The sequence below is a fragment of the Cryptococcus neoformans genome (genome assembly GCF_000091045.1).
Source record: "Cryptococcus neoformans var. neoformans JEC21 chromosome 6 sequence".
Classification (NCBI taxonomy): Eukaryota; Fungi; Basidiomycota; class Tremellomycetes; order Tremellales; family Cryptococcaceae; genus Cryptococcus; species Cryptococcus deneoformans.
Window position 1 is genome coordinate 520121 of NC_006691.1, and position 18483 is coordinate 538603.

The following is an 18483-nucleotide window of genomic DNA, read 5'->3' on the forward strand; positions in this document are numbered from 1 at the left end:
ACGGATCGCTACGCGTCGTGAAGGAAAGCAGCATCGGAACGACAACAGCACAACGCGACCAAAGCTGAACGGTGTTGCACAGATCAGGGAGAGCATTTCTAGCGCGCCTTGGTAGATTGTTACCGTGATTTTACTTCCCGGGTCCCTGGGCGTTCCAGCCGTCAGCCAAAGGATAAAACGCGTGCCCCTGCTCTTGTCATCGTTAACTTTTATCCTCTCCAGACTACACTTTGTATCCCATCTTTTCCTCCTCCCATTCGAGCAGCTCTTCAATCCTTTCCTCCATCCCGGTGAGTGCGACGTTCGCTGCTGCCATTCCCACACGAGGAGACGCGTCTCCCCGCGTTACCCGACGTCCCTTTTCGTGTTCTTGGCATTTTGTCACATTGCCGCACTTGCAGCACCGCTTACTTGTCAGCAAGAAAAATCCAACTTTAAACAGCTCTTCAGCATCTTCAACTCTATCGCTCTTTATCTCTCGTCAACTTCCCTTCCTCCTCAATCCAGAAGCGGAATTTCGCCATGTCTACGTTCGCCACCTTTTCTGCTCTTCTCGTCTCCCTCGCTGGTGTCATGGCCCAGACTACAGGCACATCGGTCGACAGTAGCATCTTGACCAAGACTGCTGACTCTACCGGTCCCTCTGGTTTCTCCATTCCGTGAGTACTCTCAACTTTTTCGTTAACCGCCAGTCTTGCCACAGCGCACAGCGAACAATGAGCCAAGCGCACGCGCGAACCGTGCCCGCCACCCTCCCGCTCATTGATTCGTTATTCAAAAATATCTTTTCAGACACCAAATTGCTGACAATGCGTTTCTAGTGCTCTGAGTGAGCTCACATCTGGTGCTCCCACTGACTCTACCGTGGCCCTCTACTCTACCTTCACGGCCGGTGCCACACCTACCATTTCTGGTGCCCCTGTCCTCCCTACCAGTGCCCTCACCATCGCCGATTATCCAGCTTTAGATGTCATTCCTCCTACCAACTCCTCTTTGGTTCAGGACTGGATGGCCAAGGTGAATTGCGTTTGAGTCCGAAAAGGCACCAGAAGAGCTAACAGTCGGATTAGATCGACTTGTCCAAGGTGCCCAGTTATAATGTGACAACGGGCGATTGTTCTACTGATGCGGGTGCTATCAGCGACGGTCGATGCTGGTGGACTTGTGGTGGTTGCACTCGGGAAACCGACATTGTCGAGTGCCCTGACAAGAATGTTTGGGGTCTCTCTTACGATGACGGGCCTTCTCCCTTCACCCCTCTCCTAATTGACTACCTTGAGGAGAAGAACATCAAGACCACCTTCTTCGTTGTCGGCTCTCGTGTCCTTTCTCGACCCGAGATGCTCCAAACTGAATACATGTCCGGCCACGAGATCTCTATCCACACCTGGTCTCACCCCGCACTTACCACTCTTTCCAACGAGGAGATTGTTGCCGAGCTTGGTTGGACAATGAAGGTCATCAAGGACACCCTTGGCGTCACCCCAAACACTTTCCGACCCCCTTACGGTGACATTGATGACCGTGTTCGAGCTATTGCTGCTCAGATGGGCTTGACCCCTGTTATCTGGACTTCTTACACTGATGGCTCAACCACTGTTAACTTTGACACTGTAGGTTCATCTTGACTTTCGCGATGATCTTACTAACGAAATGACAGAACGACTGGCACATCAGCGGTGGTACCGCCACCGGCGCTTCTTCTTATGAGACCTTTGAGAAGATTCTCACCGAATACGCCCCTCAATTGGACACTGGTTTCATCACTCTTGAACACGACAGTAAGTCTGGTCTATCCATCATGCAGTGATAATCCTGATGTATACCTTTACAGTCTACCAACAGAGTGTCGACCTTGCTGTTGGTTACATTTTGCCTCAAGTTATCGCCAACGGTACATACCAACTCAAATCCATCATCAACTGTTTGGGCAAGGACAGTAAGTCGCCTCCCCTTATCAGAAGAATGTCGTGGACTGAGATGATATACAGCTTCCGAAGCCTACATTGAGACTTCATCCAACCAGACTACTACTCAGATTACTGCTGCGACCGGCACTCAGTCTACCTACTTCCAGCCCATTGTTGGCACTGCTACCGGTGCTGAAGTCTCCGCTCCTTCTGAGGCCACTGGCAGCACTGCCGCTGGCTCTGCTGCTACCACCAGTAGTGGTTCTGCCGCCAGCGCTTCCGCTAGCGCCACCTCTGACTCTTCTTCCAGCGGGTCTGGTCGATCAGCCACCATGGGCGGTTCTCTCATTGCTCTCGCCGCCGTTGCGGTCGGTATGGTATATGTCGCCTAAATATTTTCAAGGCTTTCAATCTAACGATCGATGGGGTGGGCGGGGGGGTTGGGGGGGGGAGTGTGTCTTATGGAACTATACTTGGGCTATACTTTGCCTTAATCCATAAAGTATCAACAGCTGAACCATCTTTCATTGTGAATCATTTGTCTTTTTGACTTTCCAGAGTTTGATCCGTCATGAATATCATGGACTTTTTCAAATCTTAAATATTCGTGGTACTTTTCATTCGATCAATCAGAGCGTGCTGTCATGCATACCTCGCGAAGAAGCTTTCAATGGGTGGATTCACAGATCCGCTTGTCTCACTGCTAGTTTAGAAGATTCATGACCTACGCCGATGCCAAATTCACATTGATTTTCAGAATTCTGCCGTGTTCTCCATCCTAATTCTACAACCTACAGCAGTTGGTCTCAGTCCAGTGCAGACTTTTAGTTGGCTTTAGCGTCTATTCTTCGCCTGTCAGCAGCTTAATATGTACTCTCTGTTTCTCCGTATTTGATGACCAGAGCATATAACCGACACCAACATTATTACAATTAAAGCGTGATACATACAATCCGTTTTTATCTTTTCCCCTTCTTCTTCTTCTTTCCGCTCGTATTTGACTTCCCTTGAGCTCCTTGCTTCATTCCTTCCTGACCCCCTGGAGCTACTGCCAAAGGTGGAGCCTCCACGCTCGCCCCAGCAAGAACAGGCGTTCCTTCTCGCTCTGGTGTTTCACTGGCTGAAATTGTTGTTGAGATGATCGTCTTAGGTCGGGCTTTGGTGTTGGACATGGAAGATAAGAGGCGGAGGTTAAGGGAGTCGAACCGGTTAAGAATGATGGAAGAGAATGTTTTGTACTTGATGCACTGTGGACAGCAAGGCAAAATTAGATCGTCCGGCGGACATTAACTGGAAGACAAGTACAAACCTTTAAATCATCGGTGATCTTGAGCACAAGGTGCCCCGTCTTTGGCTGAAACTTGACGCAATATCGAACCTTTGATGGTTGTCAGCCCTGCGCCTTCAAAAGTCTTGATATATCTCTATTGTCATATACGCACCTTATTAGGCGATCGCGCGTAGAGATCTGTTGCGGCCTACATGGCGATGCGTCAGCACATATTGAACGAGAGCGTGCCCATATAGGTGACACTGATGACGACTTACGGCCTCGAAGTCTGTCCAGTTTTTTATGTACACCATCGGGTATGGGGTCGTCTGTCTTATAGGAATGCAGCACGATAACAATCCGAGTTGCCTGAAGTGATTGTTGCAGGCGTTGTTCGAGCGGAAGACAACAGAAAGTGGACGCTCGTATAATGATACCCTGGAATCCATTTCACTTACGTAAACCGGTTATTTGCCGCTTTCTGCAGCTTTGGTTTTGGCTGGCGCAGGAAGAACGGCCAGCCTTGACTTGTCACTTCTTCCTTTTCTTCTTCCTTCCAACCCCCAAAGTTCGACTGAATACTTTAAGAATGGTAATTATACGGATATCCTCCTTAAACCCACGCTAACTCGTCCGCAGGGTGTTCCAGCTCTTTTCCGATGGCTTTCTAAGAAGTACCCCAAGATCGTCGAGCGGGTGAAAGAGGACACTCCCAAGAAGATCAGAGGTCCAGATGGCGAAATTGTCGAGGAGCCTATAAGATATGAAAATCCCAATCCTAACGGGTTCGAGGTGGATAATCTTTATCGTAAGTTGATCGTCGTTAGCATGCCGGACGGACCACTCATGAAGATTGATCAGTGGATATGAACGGTATCGTGCATCCCTGTACGCACCCTGAAGGCCGACCCGCACCAGAGACAGAAGAAGAAATGATGGTGGAAATTTTCAAGTATACTGAAAGGGTAGTCAACATGTGCAGGCCGAGAAAAGTCTTGATGATGGCTATCGGTGAGCCTGGTTCTTTTGTAGCTCGATATCTGATGCTGATAACCGGTTAGATGGTGTTGCTCCTCGAGCGAAGATGAATCAACAGCGTTCTCGTCGTTTCAGAGCCGCTCAAGAAGCCGCAGACAAGGAAGAAGAGAGGAGAGAGGCTATCAAATTGTTTGAAGCCATGGGCCACGCCGTTTCAGAAGAGACTGCCAACCACAAGAGTTGGGATACCAACGCAATCACCCCTGGTACACCGTTCATGGACCTTCTCTCAATATCACTAAAGTACTGGGTGTCCCACAAGCTCACAACCGATCCTGGCTGGAAAGATCTCAAAATCATCCTCTCTGACTCATCCGTCCCTGGTGAGGGTGAGCACAAGATTATGGACTGGATTCGTCGTCAGCGAAGCTACCCCACTTGGGATGCCAACACGTCACATGTCATCTACGGTTTGGACGCTGATTTGATTATGCTTTCGCTTGCTACCCACGAACCTCATTTCCGTGTTCTTCGAGAAGACGTCTTCGCCCAAAGTTCTAAGGGACCCCATGCTTGCAAAAACTGTGGCAAGGTCGGCCATATTGCTGCCAATTGTAAGAGCGATAAAAAGTTCAAAGACCCCAATGTTGCTGAAGTTGCCAAGACGGAGGACCCCAAGCCTTTCATCTTCCTTGATGTGGCTTGCTTACGCGAGTATTTGGCAGTCGAGCTTGTTGTACCAGGCATGCCCTTCCCGTTTGACCTCGAATTGGCGATTGATGATTGGATTTTCATGATTTTTTTCGTTGGTAACGATTTCTTGCCTCATCTGCCGAGCTTGGAAATCCGTGAAGGTGCCATTGATGTGCTCCTCAAGATCTGGAGGGCGGAGCTACCGAGGATGGGTGGTTACCTTACCAACCACGGCAAAGTCAATCTTGACCGAGCTCAAGTTATCTTGGAAGGGTTGGCCAAGTCCGAGGATGAAATCTTCCAGAAGAGGAAGGATGATGAAGAGCGTCAGGAGCATTCCCAGAAGCGTAGGAGGATTGAAGAGCATAAGAGACAAGATGAGGATAAGGCGCGTGAAGAGGATCGTAACACCTTGACTCTAAACGGCACAGAGTACGTTGCTGTTGATAACCCCGCTGCGACCGCCCGTGGCGGTCCTCTTCACCCATCGTTGCCGTCTCGACCGGCATTCGACCTCGTTCCCAAGGAGGATGCAGTTAAACAACCAGAGGATCAGGACCAAAAGGCAAAGAAGGCAATGGCTGGCTCCAACTCGGATATAGTCAAGAATCGCAAGGCGATCAGGATGGCAAACATGAGTGCGGCTCAGGCACTCAAGGCTGAGTTGGAGGGTGGTAATGACGTGAATGTCGACGACAAAAAGGCGATTGCCCAAGAAGGAAAGGAAGAGGATGAAGCGGTTGTTACTGTTGAGAGGACGGAGGACGAGGAAAAGGAGCAGCTGACGAAGGAGGAAGCGAGGGGAACTTTGGAAGAGCAAGGCGAGAAAGAGGGTGTTGATGAAGAGGTGGTTCCTCCCGCTATCCAGACGGACGAGGATGAGGGTGAGGCGCCCGTCGGTGATGCCACCGTGGCTGAAAATGACGAATCTACTACCCCTGAGGACGACGAAGACCCCACACACGTTCCCCGCAAGAGAAAGAGGGGCGATTCCGATGGTGATGAGGATAGCAATGAGGAGGATGACGATGACGACGACGACGATGCTCCCCCTAATCCCGAAGCCGACCAGCCTATTCCGAAGAAAAAGCTCAAGGTCAATGCAGACGGAACGGTCGACTATGAAGATGATGTTAAGCTATGGGAGCCCGGATATAGAGAAAGATATTATGAGAAGAAGTTCGGTGTAAAATTGTCAGAGAGAGAATTCATTGACAAGTAAGTCCAGTGCCATCATGCTCAATGTGGCAGCTAACATCGTCAATAGGGTTACCAAGTCCTATATGGAAGGACTCTGCTGGGTTCTTGAATATTACTACCAGGGCGTTCCTGCTTGGGATTGGTTCTATCCTTATCACTATGCTCCCTTTGCTCAAGACTTCCGCGACGTTGGGTCTATGGACATCAAGTTCGAAACCAGCATACCTTTCAAGCCGTTTGCACAGCTTTTAGGTGTTTTCCCGGCCGCTAGGTATGTTATCATTGTCTGATCATCAAGCGGGTGCTAATCTCATCGCAGTCGAATTCATCTGCCTGAACCTTTACAGACTCTCATGATTGACGAAGACTCCCCCATCCTCGACTTTTACCCTCCCGACTTTGAGATCGATATGAACGGCAAAAAAATGGCTTGGCAAGGTGTCGCTCTCTTGCCCTTTATCGATCAGAACCGCCTTTTGACCGCTTTGAAGAGTAAGGAAGAGCTCCTGTCTGATGACGAGAAGAGAAGGAACAGTTGGGGAGACAATGTTATGTTTATCGCCAACGAGAACCCGTTGTATGATTTATTCTGTGATAAGTTGTATGGTTTAAGAGCGAAAGACGTAAGCAAGGTAAGTGGCCGGTTTTGTCTTTAAAGTTTGTCAGCTGATCATTCTTTCAGCCTATACCGATTGACACCAAAGCTTCGTACGGCATAACTGGTTCTGTTCTACCCGATCCCAACTGTGTCCCTGCGTCCACATTCGACACGCCTATTCCCAGTATCTCCGAATGCCCTGATCTTAACCCCAACGACTCTATCTCCGTCCGATATTACTTCCCACGCCAAGCGCATCCTCATCGATCGATTCTTCTGAGAGGATATAAACCTGAGCCTGCAAGGCTGACGGAAAGCGATAAGGATTGGGTCCGACGTGGTGGTCAAGGTGGAAGAAGAGGTCACAGGCACAACGGCGGTGGAAACGGAAATGTGACAGGTGGACCGGGTATGGCAAGAGGCAGGTACGAGAGTGGGCCGCCACGGACCAATGGCTACCAACCGCCTCCGCCTCGGTCGAACTATGGGGGTAGTTCTGGTTACGGCTACGGCGCCCCTGCACCTCTGCCATCAAGGCCGCCTGTATCGTCTTACGGAGGTGGAGCCGGTGGATATGGCTACAGTAACCCCTATGCTGCAGCACCAAATCCTTATGCCGGAGGTTATGGAGCACCAGCACCTTATGGTGAGCTTGATCTCCTTTATATTTATAGTGAAGAACAAGGAGCTAACATCGTCACAGCTGCAGGAGGCTATGGTCAGCGTCCCTACGTACCACCGCTGCCCCCACCCAACCCATATTCTGCCCCACCACCAGCTTATGGTAGACCACCTGGCGGAGGATATGGTTATGGTGCTCCTCCGCCAAGGGGCGGCGGTTATAATCCTTATCCCTCCAGGAGGTAGACGCATAGGGGAGGAGTAAAAGATGGATAAATGGTGACGGAGGGCCGTTAAGAGGAAGTTAACATAATAGTAGAACATCCTTCACATCTGTCAAGTAGGAGTTTTGTTGTTTCTTTCTTTTTCTTCTTCATATCCTTTGTATATGCTTATTTCCGAGTTGCAACCTTCAGCCTTTGCCTACTACGTTCTCTTGCAACTGCGCGTGTTAAAGAGTCATAATAGCCATTCTACGCTCGATCATCAGGTATCATATACTCTCTTTCGAGCACAATACCTAAGCTTCCTCCGACAGAGCCATTTTTACTCCCCTGCGAACGCCCTGTACCACCTAAAAGACGATCAAGCCACTCAAATACGCTGCATACTCTCCAGTCTCTTCGACAGATGACAATTCCCGACGAGCTCTGTACCTAATAAGCCTCTTTGTTGTTCCCACCCTCGGAATTGGATGAAGTCCTCCTCGTTCCCACCCTAGGCGTCGTCGGCCTCCTATCCATCAGATAGTTTAATGACACTGCCCACTCTAGCTGTTACTGAAGGTTTTACAATGATACAAAGCTGGTCGATTTCCAATCTGAATGTCACATACAAGTCTATTAACCACTCCCGGCTACCGACGTTCTATTTCTTCCTTGCCCTTCATTCCTAATACGCCTTCTCGTCCTTCATCGTCGTCAGCAGCCCATACATTGGCAACCTCTGATACTCTTTTCTTTTGGCGTATTAGACTCGAGCACTATGCCAAAAACAGAGGATGTAAAGCTCGGTCAATTGGACGATCGAGCGATGTAGTACCAGTACTCGAGTAATGTACCATCATCAGTTATCAGCCGGGCCAAGGAATGCAGCACGTGGCAGGAGAGTCAAGCAGGCAATACTGAGTAACGTCTTTACTACATTTGCAGTGCTAGGTTTCGTTTACTTCATTCATCGGGTCACTTATAGTGTGTGCGAGGTTAGCTGAAAAATAGTTGTACTGTGCGTTACGTCAATATCAGTGCTTCCCAGTAGTAGGCTAGTGCAACCTTTAAATTATTGGGGACCACTTCTTTGCCATATCCAATCGTTTTTTATCCATTCCTCGTACTACCGTTGCATTCTGGGTCTGGTATCGCTCGTGTACATTCATTGCTCCAAGTTAGGGTAATTAGATAGCCTTGTTACTCATGCCTCGCCAACACACGCCCAAAATCAATTCGTAAAAAAGATGAGATGCAAGGGAACAGTCAGTCTATAAGATTACATATCGTCTGTCATGGATCTTCGTTAAACAGAGAATAGTATGAAACGATGAATGGGTATCGTAAAATATGATATAACTGGGAAAATGCAGGGTATTATTATCGTATACAAGTATTCGTGAGGGTAATTAGATAGTAAAGTTTTCGATCAGTGAGGCAACCCATTTCGCCATCATATTAAGCCTGCATCAAAAATTAGCCGGCTGCATTAGTTCACGAACATTGTATCACATACCTATCCACCTTGACTTGGGGAAAAGCTAACTCCGCAAGCCCCTTCATTCCAAGGTCATCTAACACTTGTTCTCTCGCCGCACCCGCACTAGGGCTTGAGCTGATACTTGACGCGTAAACCTTTCCATGTCCTGGGTGGGGCAGAGACGTGCTACTATCCGCACTTGGGATGGCTGAAGAATTGGTAAACGTATAGTTGGGGTCGGAGAGAGCCCGTTCAAGGATTGTGGTGGATGAACTAATGATAGAAGTGTTGTTGGTGGATGTTAGAGTAGAAACAATGCGGGGAATCAGTGAGTCATAGCTATGCCAGCTGTTAGCGCAGGGTAAAACGTCTGGTTATTCAACTCACGCCATGGCAAGCACCTCTGGAATTTCAGCACTAGCATCTGCCAATAACTTGTACAGAATCGCCTTTTCAGCGTCTGAACCCCCTGATCCGTTGAGTAAAGAGACCACCATACTGACAAGCAGCAAAGCGGTCGAATTATCCCTGTAGTACAATCAGCCATGTTTTTTTGATGTTGTCTTGAAAGATAGAACTTGACTCACGGAATCGATAACAGACTAAACACTGAGACACGTTCCACATCCATATGACTGACATCTACATATAGCCTCGCCGCTTTGAATACATCCTTCAATTCGTCTCCTGAATTGGCCGAAATGGAAAGTAGCGCAACAAAATAAGCTACACCGCCGGCAACGACAAGCGTCCCATTACCAGCGCTCGATCCCGCTGTGTTTGCAGCAAGTTGTAAGAGTTCAAGAAGAATCTCGGTGGTCAACTTCTTTGTAGAAGGATGCCGAACGCCCTTGTATATGATGGCGATCAGCGCAAACGTGATATCCGTATCAAAAGATACGCCGGAGACTTGATCCAATTTTTTGACTTGATCAGCAACGGTTCTCCTGGCATCCAATAGGTACTCCATCAGCTCAGTGGATTGTATTCCATCGCTGGCCATGTTGATTGAACGAAGAGCAGTGATCATCAACTCTAGAGCAGGGGCAAAAAGTGGGATGTAGCCAAGTTGGAGGACACCGACCGCCAGCCAGAAAAGACTGGCGACGTATCGGCTATCCGGGAACAAACCAGGAACGATGCGGCTGAGGCATCGCAGCATACTGACAATGAGGATAGAATCGCTTTCAATGAAGTGGGATAAGGCAGTGCTCATTGCTACAAGGATTTGATAGATGAGATCATCATCCACTTCCTCAGATGCGAGATAGCCGAGAACGATAAAGGCTTGGGGCTGCGTGGCGGGATTGTGCTGGAAACACGTCGCCGCAACCAGACCCATCCATCTGGCTCGCCAGGCATTGGCGCAATCTGATGCTGATCAGCCTGGTACTCTGTTGATATTGTCGCAATAGGTACTCACCAACAGAAACAGCACCTGCAACAAGGACCTCACCGAGGAACTTGGATACCTCCTCCACACGATCCAACAAGTGTATATCAGTTTCATCCTTCCTAGGCAAACCTGAAAGTTCAAGATGCCCTTGGCCTTGTATCACACCAAAGGACGTCATCATCTCAGGTTCCTGTAGTCTTCTTAACAGTACCGCTAGCGCGTCTGCATCCATTTCACCTGCAGTGGCATTGGAAGCTAAGGAGTGAATAATGCTGACCAAAAGACCATACACTGTTTGACGCATGATGACCGGGCCTGCTCCTAACAGGAGGGTGACAACATGGAATAATTCGGGAAGGAATAGTTGAGTATCGAGGGCAGTAGTAGGGTTGAAGCCTAGAGCCAAAGTAATACGAGCCAGCGCACAAACCTCGTTCCAAGTGGCGTTTTCGGTAAGATGATTCGATGGTCGAAGGTATGTTTGCGCCAGTGATTTGCGGAGACGTGCGATGACCTTGCCACGGACGTTAGTGGACGATATAGACACAAGGATATCGGCAATGCACTCTGTCTTGTCACTCCCTAATCCGGCATCAATGGCACCGTGAATAAGCTCAAACAGCACAATATCAACCAAGCTCTCGTGAGCCCTTGCGAATGGTGCCCAAAGATGCTCCTGAATAGTTAAGTGTAATCGCTGAATCGCCTGTTAGCGTAACATCTACTAAACAAAAATTGGCTACTTACTCGCCGTTCTGCTACAGTGATTGACACCAGGGATCTTACAATTCCCCTGACTTGTTTTACAGACTCCTCAGCATCGTCCCTAGTCGGGCGGCTAAACTGATCGAGATTGGCTAACCAAGGGCCGACATATTGAAGCGAGGCTGTCTTAAGGGGTGTATCAGCTTTGGAAAACCCGATAACCCATTCTTTGAGGAACTCTAGAGTCAGATGGGAGGCAGAGCTGGCTAAGGCACGGGACAAATCGTGGACCCAAGAGAGGGAATTGTTGGGGATGGTCAAACCAGCTGAATGGTCGACGTGTGAGTGAGCTGAACATCCCAATGCCTACCAAAATTTCTTACCAGACACTTTGAGCACCCGCGAAGCAAGACTGTATTTGAAGAATTGAGAAAGCTCGTTCACCAAAACATATGCCCCCATTCGAAGAGTTTCGTTGCTGGAGGTCAAATTCAGGAGGGCCACGTTTAGAAGAGTGGCGGGAACATCCGTAGGTCTCAGAATGCGAGAATTAAGAGGCGTGTCTTCTTTGAGCCGGGACCGAGCAGATCGAATTATATGAACCATCTCATTACGCTCTGGTGCAGAAATGAGCTACAGAGAGAACAAAATGCTGACACAACACTCACTTCGTGAAAGAAGGGTTAGTGTTTCCTTCTGCGAGTGCTTGATTATTAATTGATCTGAGGGAATGCCTCCACCAGTGATAATGTCATCAATGGCGTTCAACTTGACAACGTCAATGATATAAGACTTGAGGGAAGACGTGAGATCTTGTTTTCGCCACTTCAGGTATTATTAGCTCTTTTCTTCACACACTAACACGGTTGAACTCACAGATGCGACTTGCAGACAATCTTGTCCGAGTTTGACAACCACGGGTATTTGCATACCGTGATCTGACAAGCAAACAAGGTTTGTAAAGACGTGATCAGCCTCATAGGCGAGAGCCATTGTATGCTCAGGAAGGGCCAAACTGCTAAAGGGGATGTGGTCGACCAGTTCAGATGGACTACTGGCCGCAACGACATTCTTCCCGACAGGAGCACCTGACACTTGGTAAGCCACAGGGCACGATGCGTTGGCAGGAAGAATCTTACTGATGGTTAGGAGCTCCGAGATCAAGTGTCTCAACCTTTTACGGGCATAAGAATTAGGATTATAGAAGACCAATGTCTGTCGGTTCAGTCAATATTTTTTGAACAACCACTTTGATCTTCTCAGCACCCACATTAAGGCATGATAAAATACCCGACGGGCACAGCTGGATCGATTTTTTTAGCCAGACCATCGGCAACTCAGTTGAGTGGGAAAAATCGGTCAGATCGATAATTAAATCAAAGTACTCCGTGACCCTTTCCAAGGTCTACCACATGATCAACCATTATGATTGACGAGAGACGTAACGAGCGAACTCACCAAGAACACGTGATAAGCTAACAGATCGTAATCAATTAAAGCCACTCTTGAGACGATAAAGTAGAAGATACGTCGACCATTCTACAAACGTTGAAATCAGTAACGTGGCATGCCACTTGAAGTAAGGTCCTTACCTGGCTGGCGGATCCCTCATAAAAAACTTCTCGCACACTGTCTACATTCCGACCTTGATTATGTCGCATAAACCTGTAGAGTACATCAGACTGGCGCCATATAATGACCGGCTGTGATCTTACTCATCATAAACTTGACCTCTTACAGAGGCGGGAAGCAAAGTAGCATCGGGAGGTGCACCGGTTGCGTTCATTACCTTTCTCAACCGCTCCAATGCTGCTGGCCCATCAAATTCAGTTCGTGCTAGTTTGGAGTTCGAAGCATGTCTGAATGATTTAGGCATGGATGAAAGTGATGCCTCCAGTCTGGCCTGATGTTTGAAGACAAATCGATGACTGGGAGAGAATCAGAATGGGTTGGATTCTGCGAGGTAAATTGTTGACTCACATAATGGCATCATCTCCATCCAGGTCTTGCGATCTTTCGGCCTCTTCCTGGAAGGTCTTTGCTGCGTTCTGAACTTCAATAGTCTTGGGGCGAATCTCCATTACCTTATTAGTTCCTGAGGCGTCCCAGCAAAATGATTACTTACGGCAATATCAGACAGGAATTTTGTTACTTGCTTAATATTATCTGAGAGAAAGGGGTTGAGCACCTTCATATGTGGCTCCTTGAAGACAACGTTGTTTGCCAGATTCTGGATAACTTTCGTAATCAGCAATAACGCTCGGCGAGTCTCCCGAGTGTCAGGGTTGACATCGAGATCGATTGATTCGGGAGAGACAATAGCGGGGCAGAAGAAGCGGAGGAAAATGAAAGATCCAACAGCAGAGTGACGAGAGTCAGGGAATCGGTCGTCTACAACTTCCCAGATGTGGTGACAGACGGCGCGGAACATCCTGTATCCGGCGTCAGCAAAGGCCGTACCGAATTTTTTACCATTACTTACAGAGGAACTCGGGGGGTAGAAGAACAAATAAGATCTAGCAAGGCCTGACACATGAGTCTCAGATGGTCTGAATTCCGTTCGATATCATCACCGGGAGCAGCTTTCCTGGGGTCAAGCTCAAACGAGCACTCCGCAGGCTTCTCTGCCAACGACAATATGAGCGGTTGCAGAGTGGCCCGTACGTGATTGTAGCCATAAGTCTTCGCGAAGATAGTGATCATGCGCATAGTGATGGAATTGGCTCGAAACAGCTCAGATTCGTGGTTGGTCATGGTCACCTCCCTTTCGATCAACACCCGCATCAACCCGAGCAATGTCCCTTTGCCTTCGAAAACCCTGAATAGGAGTGTCGATAATTCATCCACCTCAGCTCCGGTCTGTGGACAGACGTCTACCATAGCGAGGGCCAACGCCAGATTGGGGTTCGTCAGCCCCTCGAGGTACAGTTTGGGCGCATATGATATACGCTTTGCTGCAAGACCTCCAAACCGCGTTCCTTGCTGGAGTACATTGGTGAGAAGCTGCATGAACACTGTGCGGAGGGTGGGATCCTCATGGTATCCGAGTGAAAGGCAATGTTTGAGGCCGACGTCAATGTTTGCGGAAAGAAGGTTTGATAAGGCCAGAATGGCAAGAGTAGGGGCATCATCAGGACCGGCTATTTTGTAAGAGGATTGACCATGTACAGAGGGGAGTTGATCTGAAGACTTGTCCTAATCAAATCAGCATGTCGAGCGCTTGCATATATAGCCGGAGGCTTACCTCTTCTAAATTCGATTTTTCAATTACTTTGACTAATTGACGGTAGTGTCTGTAAAACAATCTCGATTTTAGTACCCCTTGAGGATCTTCAGACTCTTCTCCTCCTGCGCTTAGCTGCAGACCATCAGTCACTGGCACCATAGCTCTTAAGCAAGCATGACCAAGTTCTCTCTGGTACCGAGCATTCGAATCCATGGAGGTGGAGTAGACATCATTGTCCTGTAAGGATCAGGTCAGTTATGGCTCATAAATGAGGTGTTCTTGACTCACTTTCGAGGTCTCCATTGACCACTCCGCCAGCCACTCCAATGCGGCAGTCTTTAATTTGCCACCACTGGTGGTCAAGACATTATCAGGCTTTCGCAAGGCTGCTTCCATCAGCTGGCTATACCTCGTTTTCAACCTCAAGAAAAGATCGCTTCTTCCCAATCTCTGGATATATTTTCCCAGCAGATAGAGAAGTTCGCCCATATCGACCTGGACTGAGGGAACGTCATCGTCAGGACCCATTCGGTCTATTTGAAGCCGAAGAACGGCGACAGCTTGTTCAACAAAGCTCGTAAAAGAGTCTGATATGTTGACACCTGACGGATTAATTGCATGGGAAAGCAGTCTAATGGTTGATCAGCCAAAATCAGACGAATTGTGACAGTTTCACTCACTTGATCATCTGCGCTACTAACACTCGACACATAGTTGTAGGCAATTCAGACCCAAGCGCCGCCTTGGTCGACTCTCTCACAGCGATGGAATTGCTTGCAAGCAATTCGACACACTGCCTGATGAAAGCCTCTATCAAGGCTCCCGGATCAGATATATCTTGGTCATAAGCTGCAGGAAGAAAACCTTCCTTGCCAATGACTTCGGAAAGGCATTTGGGCTTGAGGTTGGTCAGCCCAACATTGGCTAGCGCGGCTAAAAATGATATAGCATTCTGCCATTCTTTTGACTCTTCCGCGTCAAGACCTTCAATATCCACCGTCATCATTCTTCGCTTCTCTCTTGATGAGATAGAGTTACCAGCATCCGCAGCAACGATCTTGGCCGTAAGAGCTTTCCAGATGGAAGCAAGCCCCATCCATACAGATATAGTCAAAGATGAACCAATAGCCAACGGACGAAGGGATCTGCGGATCATACGTTGTTGTTGTTGGCGACCGATGGCAGCAGGTAGGGCAGCGAGCTTCTCGAAGGCATCTGCACGGTTATTAGGGAATGTGCTATAGGCACTAGTCATGATCTCGCCTGAAGCAGAGCGGTGTGCCATTCGAGTGAGTTTGCCGAGTGTCGAGAGGGTTGGAAGAGTAAGGGTTGTCTGCTCAACATCGGGCGATACAATGCAGACGAATCCTGCTGCAGAAACTACCATGGCTGCTGGTTGGGCTTTTGGTGAAGGGAACATGATCCCTGGGTGCCGTTCCGCCATTTGGATGACAGCATGGGCCATCTCGCGCATAGCTGTAGCAGAAGCAGTAACTTCATCCACCTCACCGTCGTGGAAAGCGAAAAGCACCTGTCTGCCAACATCAAGAAGCATTTGCCAAATGCCCGCAGCCGCGTTACTTGCCAATCTCATCACATGATCACTTTGTTGACACATCTCCCGAACATAATTGACCAGTGTAACGTTAGTTTTGGCAGCTGTAACTCGAGTGACCTCGGGATTAGGCAGAACCATAAGGGATGAGAGGGTCATAAAGAGGGAAACGGAGTCATCAGTACTCGGGTCAAGACGAGCGCCTGAAAAGGCAAATGACGGGTCGAGAGAATAGAGGTTGAGGATTTCAAATATGAGTTCAGTTTGTTTTGAGGGAAGTTCAAAACTTCCCCGGGGCCGTCGAGCAGCATTTCGATCAGGAGTGGAAGCAGCAGTGTGGGCCTAGAAAAGTATGAGCATTGTCGTGTTCAAGTATGTGAACGTACTTTGAGCAGACCTCGTATTGAGGAGCAGACTTCTTTTTTCAAGTCCTCGACAGGCGGGTACCAAGGTAATCTGCAGCCTTCCACCGCGATCATAACACATGCCTTGACTGCAACTATCTTACTGGCATCTGAGGAGTCGTTCCATAGCTTAGGGAAGAGCAAACCACCCGTAGTTGTTGGATTCAATCGGTAGAGCGCTACTAATCCCTCCACAATTGCATTCTGATCGGATATCTCCTTGGATAGAGACGAGGAGAAGAGAGCGTTTTTGAGATCATTTTGGATATTGTGGATTAGGCTGCGTATCGCCGATGTCTCTAGTCGTGGGCTCAAGGCCATACCGGCACTCATGAATTCTATATAGGAAAGGGCACAGGCCTCAAAACCTTTGGTTGAGTTGAGTCCTTTCCTGAAGCTATCCATATACGACATCTTTTTCGAGAGGCCTGAGCTTCCTTTTGTACTTTCCCTTGCCATGACTCTCCGCAAAATATCCGGACAAACGACTAAAAGCCCCGCCATAAGTGGATAGAATGCTTTCGTCCGACGAGCATTGGATGATGATCCCAGATCAGAGGCTGAGTGGAGCACATCAAACAAGGCATCTGCGCCACCTTCCAACTTCTTGCCCGATTCGATCAGTGCTTCATACTCAGTAGGATTAATAGTAATCCAGTTGCGTATCGCTTTTCGGAGCATTGTAGCCACTGTTATCTGCGCCGGACGCTTGATATAGGAAAAGGCAGATGAAATTTCGGCAAGGATCTGGGATAGCCGGGCTTGGTCTACATTCGACCATTCGAGGAGGCGAAGTTCGGTGAGGTCGGGAGAGTCTTCGATGGTAGTAGTTAGATAATGCACCCGTTTTCTGATCTGGGTAGAGACCAATGGCCAGTTGGACGCCGACAGATAGAAGACAGCCCGAGCGGTGAATTTTGTCATCTGGGTGACTGTCGATAGAGCTGTGGTACATGTGGCTGACAGCTTTTCACCGAGAGGTTCATCTCGATCGGGCGATGACCGGGAGTACGAATGCTGTTGGAGAAATCCTGTACCCAAAGAGCAAGAACCTGAGCTAGCTGACATTGCTTTGCTCCATGAGGAGGAGGAAGCCGTTGCCGAACCTTTTGACTCCTTACTAGGCGCATGGTTGCCTGAAACATCTCCAAACTCTATCTCGAGAGATACTAGCCGAGTATATATGACCAGAACATTAAGCATATGCTTAGCTAGGTGGTCCTCGAATGCGTAGGGATCCGGCCAGCATCTCGGAAGGTCTGATGATGGTGGTGGGGACACATGCGAGTGTTGTCGCCATGAAGTCGATAAGCAGAGATTGAGGATATAGAGGATATATATTTGGGAGTGAAGGACACTTAGTGGGATTTCTGCCAGAGATGCCGAAGAAGAAGCGTACTGCCAAAAAGTCAACACCTGCTCTTGCCTGTCACAAACCGTGCTGACCTTGGACAAGGCCTCAAGGGCATTCACCAGCGACTGAACGACGAGGGACAATCTTGTGCCGGATAGTTGAAGCAGTGATTGGATAGTCGATTGGACCGCAGCATCTGATTCCAAGATAGCAAGCTGGATTCCAGAATTGCAAGGAAGCTGTTAAATGTACGTCAGCCTGAAAACAGTAATGTTTGCCGCAATCGAGGTCACCTTGTTTACCAAACGTGAGACCAGGGCATTAAGTATCTTCTGCTCCCCTGACTGGTTCTCTGGCCTGCTCATTATGCTCGCTGAATCATTGAGATGATGAGATGGATAGGAAGGATAAGTTGATGTTAAATCCGATTTGATTCTGGGTGCGCTGACGGAATGGTGAGGAGAGGCTGTCGAGCCCCTGCGGAGGGAGGGCATGGGCGGTGACTGAGGGGAGGGAGGGAAGGAAGGAAGGAAAACCAGGGACGGAGAAAGGGAAAAGGGGATGACTGGACTCGTCTGTGGGCGAGTGTTTCGGGTTGATGGGAGGATACGATGATGATCTTTGTTTGACCGCCAGCGCACTGACCTTTTCCATCTTTTAATCACACAAATCCCGATCGCGTCTGCTTCGGACATTGCCTTGTTACGCGACAGCCCACGGGAGCGGGACCGCATCGCCCACCTGCTTTTTAAAAAACCCTTCCCCTAAGTTTCAGATGATCGGAGGTCGCCGAGGCCATGTTGACAGCGAATAATGCAAGTAGTACGTAGTACGAGTAGTAAGATGAAACGTCACGGACCTTGCCAGTGCAATTGGGAAAGAGAAAA

General features: G+C 48.7%; 4 protein-coding genes across 4 annotated transcripts; 2 read left to right on the forward strand and 2 right to left on the reverse strand.

Annotated features, from left to right (window-relative positions):
* The first annotated feature begins 218 nt into the window (after nt 1-218).
* CNF01800 (chitin deacetylase, putative) lies at nt 219-2567 on the forward strand. The gene is made up of 7 exons (XM_571516.1): nt 219-290; nt 423-659; nt 822-1017; nt 1071-1613; nt 1661-1781; nt 1835-1939; nt 1992-2567. The coding sequence occupies exons 2-7, from the start codon at nt 523-525 to the stop codon at nt 2300-2302; spliced, it is 1413 nt and encodes a 470-aa protein (XP_571516.1). The 5' UTR covers nt 219-290; nt 423-522; the 3' UTR covers nt 2303-2567.
* A 186-nt stretch (nt 2568-2753) lies between these two features.
* Nucleotides 2754-3565, reverse strand: CNF01805 (hypothetical protein). Its single transcript, XM_024658563.1, has 4 exons — nt 3459-3565; nt 3353-3388; nt 3220-3288; nt 2754-3157 (listed from the first exon to the last, which is right to left on the reverse strand). Exons 1-4 carry the CDS (start codon nt 3492-3494, stop codon nt 2870-2872), a joined length of 429 nt encoding a protein of 142 aa, XP_024514491.1. The 5' UTR covers nt 3495-3565; the 3' UTR covers nt 2754-2869.
* A 149-nt stretch (nt 3566-3714) lies between these two features.
* CNF01810 (5'-3' exoribonuclease, putative) lies at nt 3715-7993 on the forward strand. Its single transcript, XM_024657378.1, has 8 exons — nt 3715-3772; nt 3820-3988; nt 4042-4191; nt 4242-6069; nt 6119-6322; nt 6371-6683; nt 6734-7295; nt 7353-7993. The coding sequence occupies exons 1-8, from the start codon at nt 3770-3772 to the stop codon at nt 7514-7516; spliced, it is 3393 nt and encodes a 1130-aa protein (XP_024513086.1). The 5' UTR covers nt 3715-3769; the 3' UTR covers nt 7517-7993.
* A 632-nt stretch (nt 7994-8625) lies between these two features.
* CNF01820 (Ras GTPase activator, putative) lies at nt 8626-18244 on the reverse strand. Its single transcript, XM_024657379.1, has 23 exons — nt 17890-18244; nt 17689-17835; nt 16225-17640; nt 14964-16180; nt 14572-14914; nt 14302-14520; nt 13540-14252; nt 13183-13489; nt 13038-13132; nt 12773-12985; nt 12650-12722; nt 12516-12596; nt 12328-12462; nt 12197-12272; nt 11934-12145; nt 11726-11882; nt 11441-11674; nt 11100-11383; nt 10380-11049; nt 9544-10327; nt 9344-9484; nt 8993-9295; nt 8626-8940 (listed from the first exon to the last, which is right to left on the reverse strand). The coding sequence occupies exons 1-23, from the start codon at nt 18088-18090 to the stop codon at nt 8886-8888; spliced, it is 8076 nt and encodes a 2691-aa protein (XP_024513023.1). The 5' UTR covers nt 18091-18244; the 3' UTR covers nt 8626-8885.
* Nucleotides 18245-18483: the final 239 nt, after the last annotated feature.

What these genes read in the sequence shown, in the direction of transcription:
- CNF01820 (XM_024657379.1), bottom strand. Translation starts at nt 18,090, where the DNA reads ATGCCCTCCCTCCGCAGGGGCTCGACAGCCTCTCCTCACCATTCCGTC. An exon ending in CCCTTGAGGCCTTGTCCAAG is followed by an intron (nt 17,641 to 17,688) that starts GTCAGCACGGTT and finishes ACTTTTTGGCAG; the next exon opens with TACGCTTCTTCTTCGGCATC. An exon ending in TCTACCCCCCGAGTTCCTCT is followed by an intron (nt 13,490 to 13,539) that starts GTAAGTAATGGT and finishes CGCCGGATACAG; the next exon opens with GATGTTCCGCGCCGTCTGTC.
- CNF01800 (XM_571516.1), top strand. Translation starts at nt 523, where the DNA reads ATGTCTACGTTCGCCACCTTTTCTGCTCTTCTCGTCTCCCTCGCTGGT. An exon ending in CCCTCTGGTTTCTCCATTCC is followed by an intron (nt 660 to 821) that starts GTGAGTACTCTC and finishes ATGCGTTTCTAG; the next exon opens with TGCTCTGAGTGAGCTCACAT. An exon ending in CATCACTCTTGAACACGACA is followed by an intron (nt 1,782 to 1,834) that starts GTAAGTCTGGTC and finishes ATACCTTTACAG; the next exon opens with TCTACCAACAGAGTGTCGAC.
- CNF01805 (XM_024658563.1), bottom strand. Translation starts at nt 3,494, where the DNA reads ATGGTGTACATAAAAAACTGGACAGACTTCGAGGCC. An exon ending in ACGCGCGATCGCCTAATAAG is followed by an intron (nt 3,289 to 3,352) that starts GTGCGTATATGA and finishes CAACCATCAAAG; the next exon opens with GTTCGATATTGCGTCAAGTT. An exon ending in AGATCACCGATGATTTAAAG is followed by an intron (nt 3,158 to 3,219) that starts GTTTGTACTTGT and finishes TGCTGTCCACAG; the next exon opens with TGCATCAAGTACAAAACATT.
- CNF01810 (XM_024657378.1), top strand. An exon ending in CGAGGTGGATAATCTTTATC is followed by an intron (nt 3,989 to 4,041) that starts GTAAGTTGATCG and finishes AAGATTGATCAG; the next exon opens with TGGATATGAACGGTATCGTG. An exon ending in TGGAGCACCAGCACCTTATG is followed by an intron (nt 7,296 to 7,352) that starts GTGAGCTTGATC and finishes ACATCGTCACAG; the next exon opens with CTGCAGGAGGCTATGGTCAG.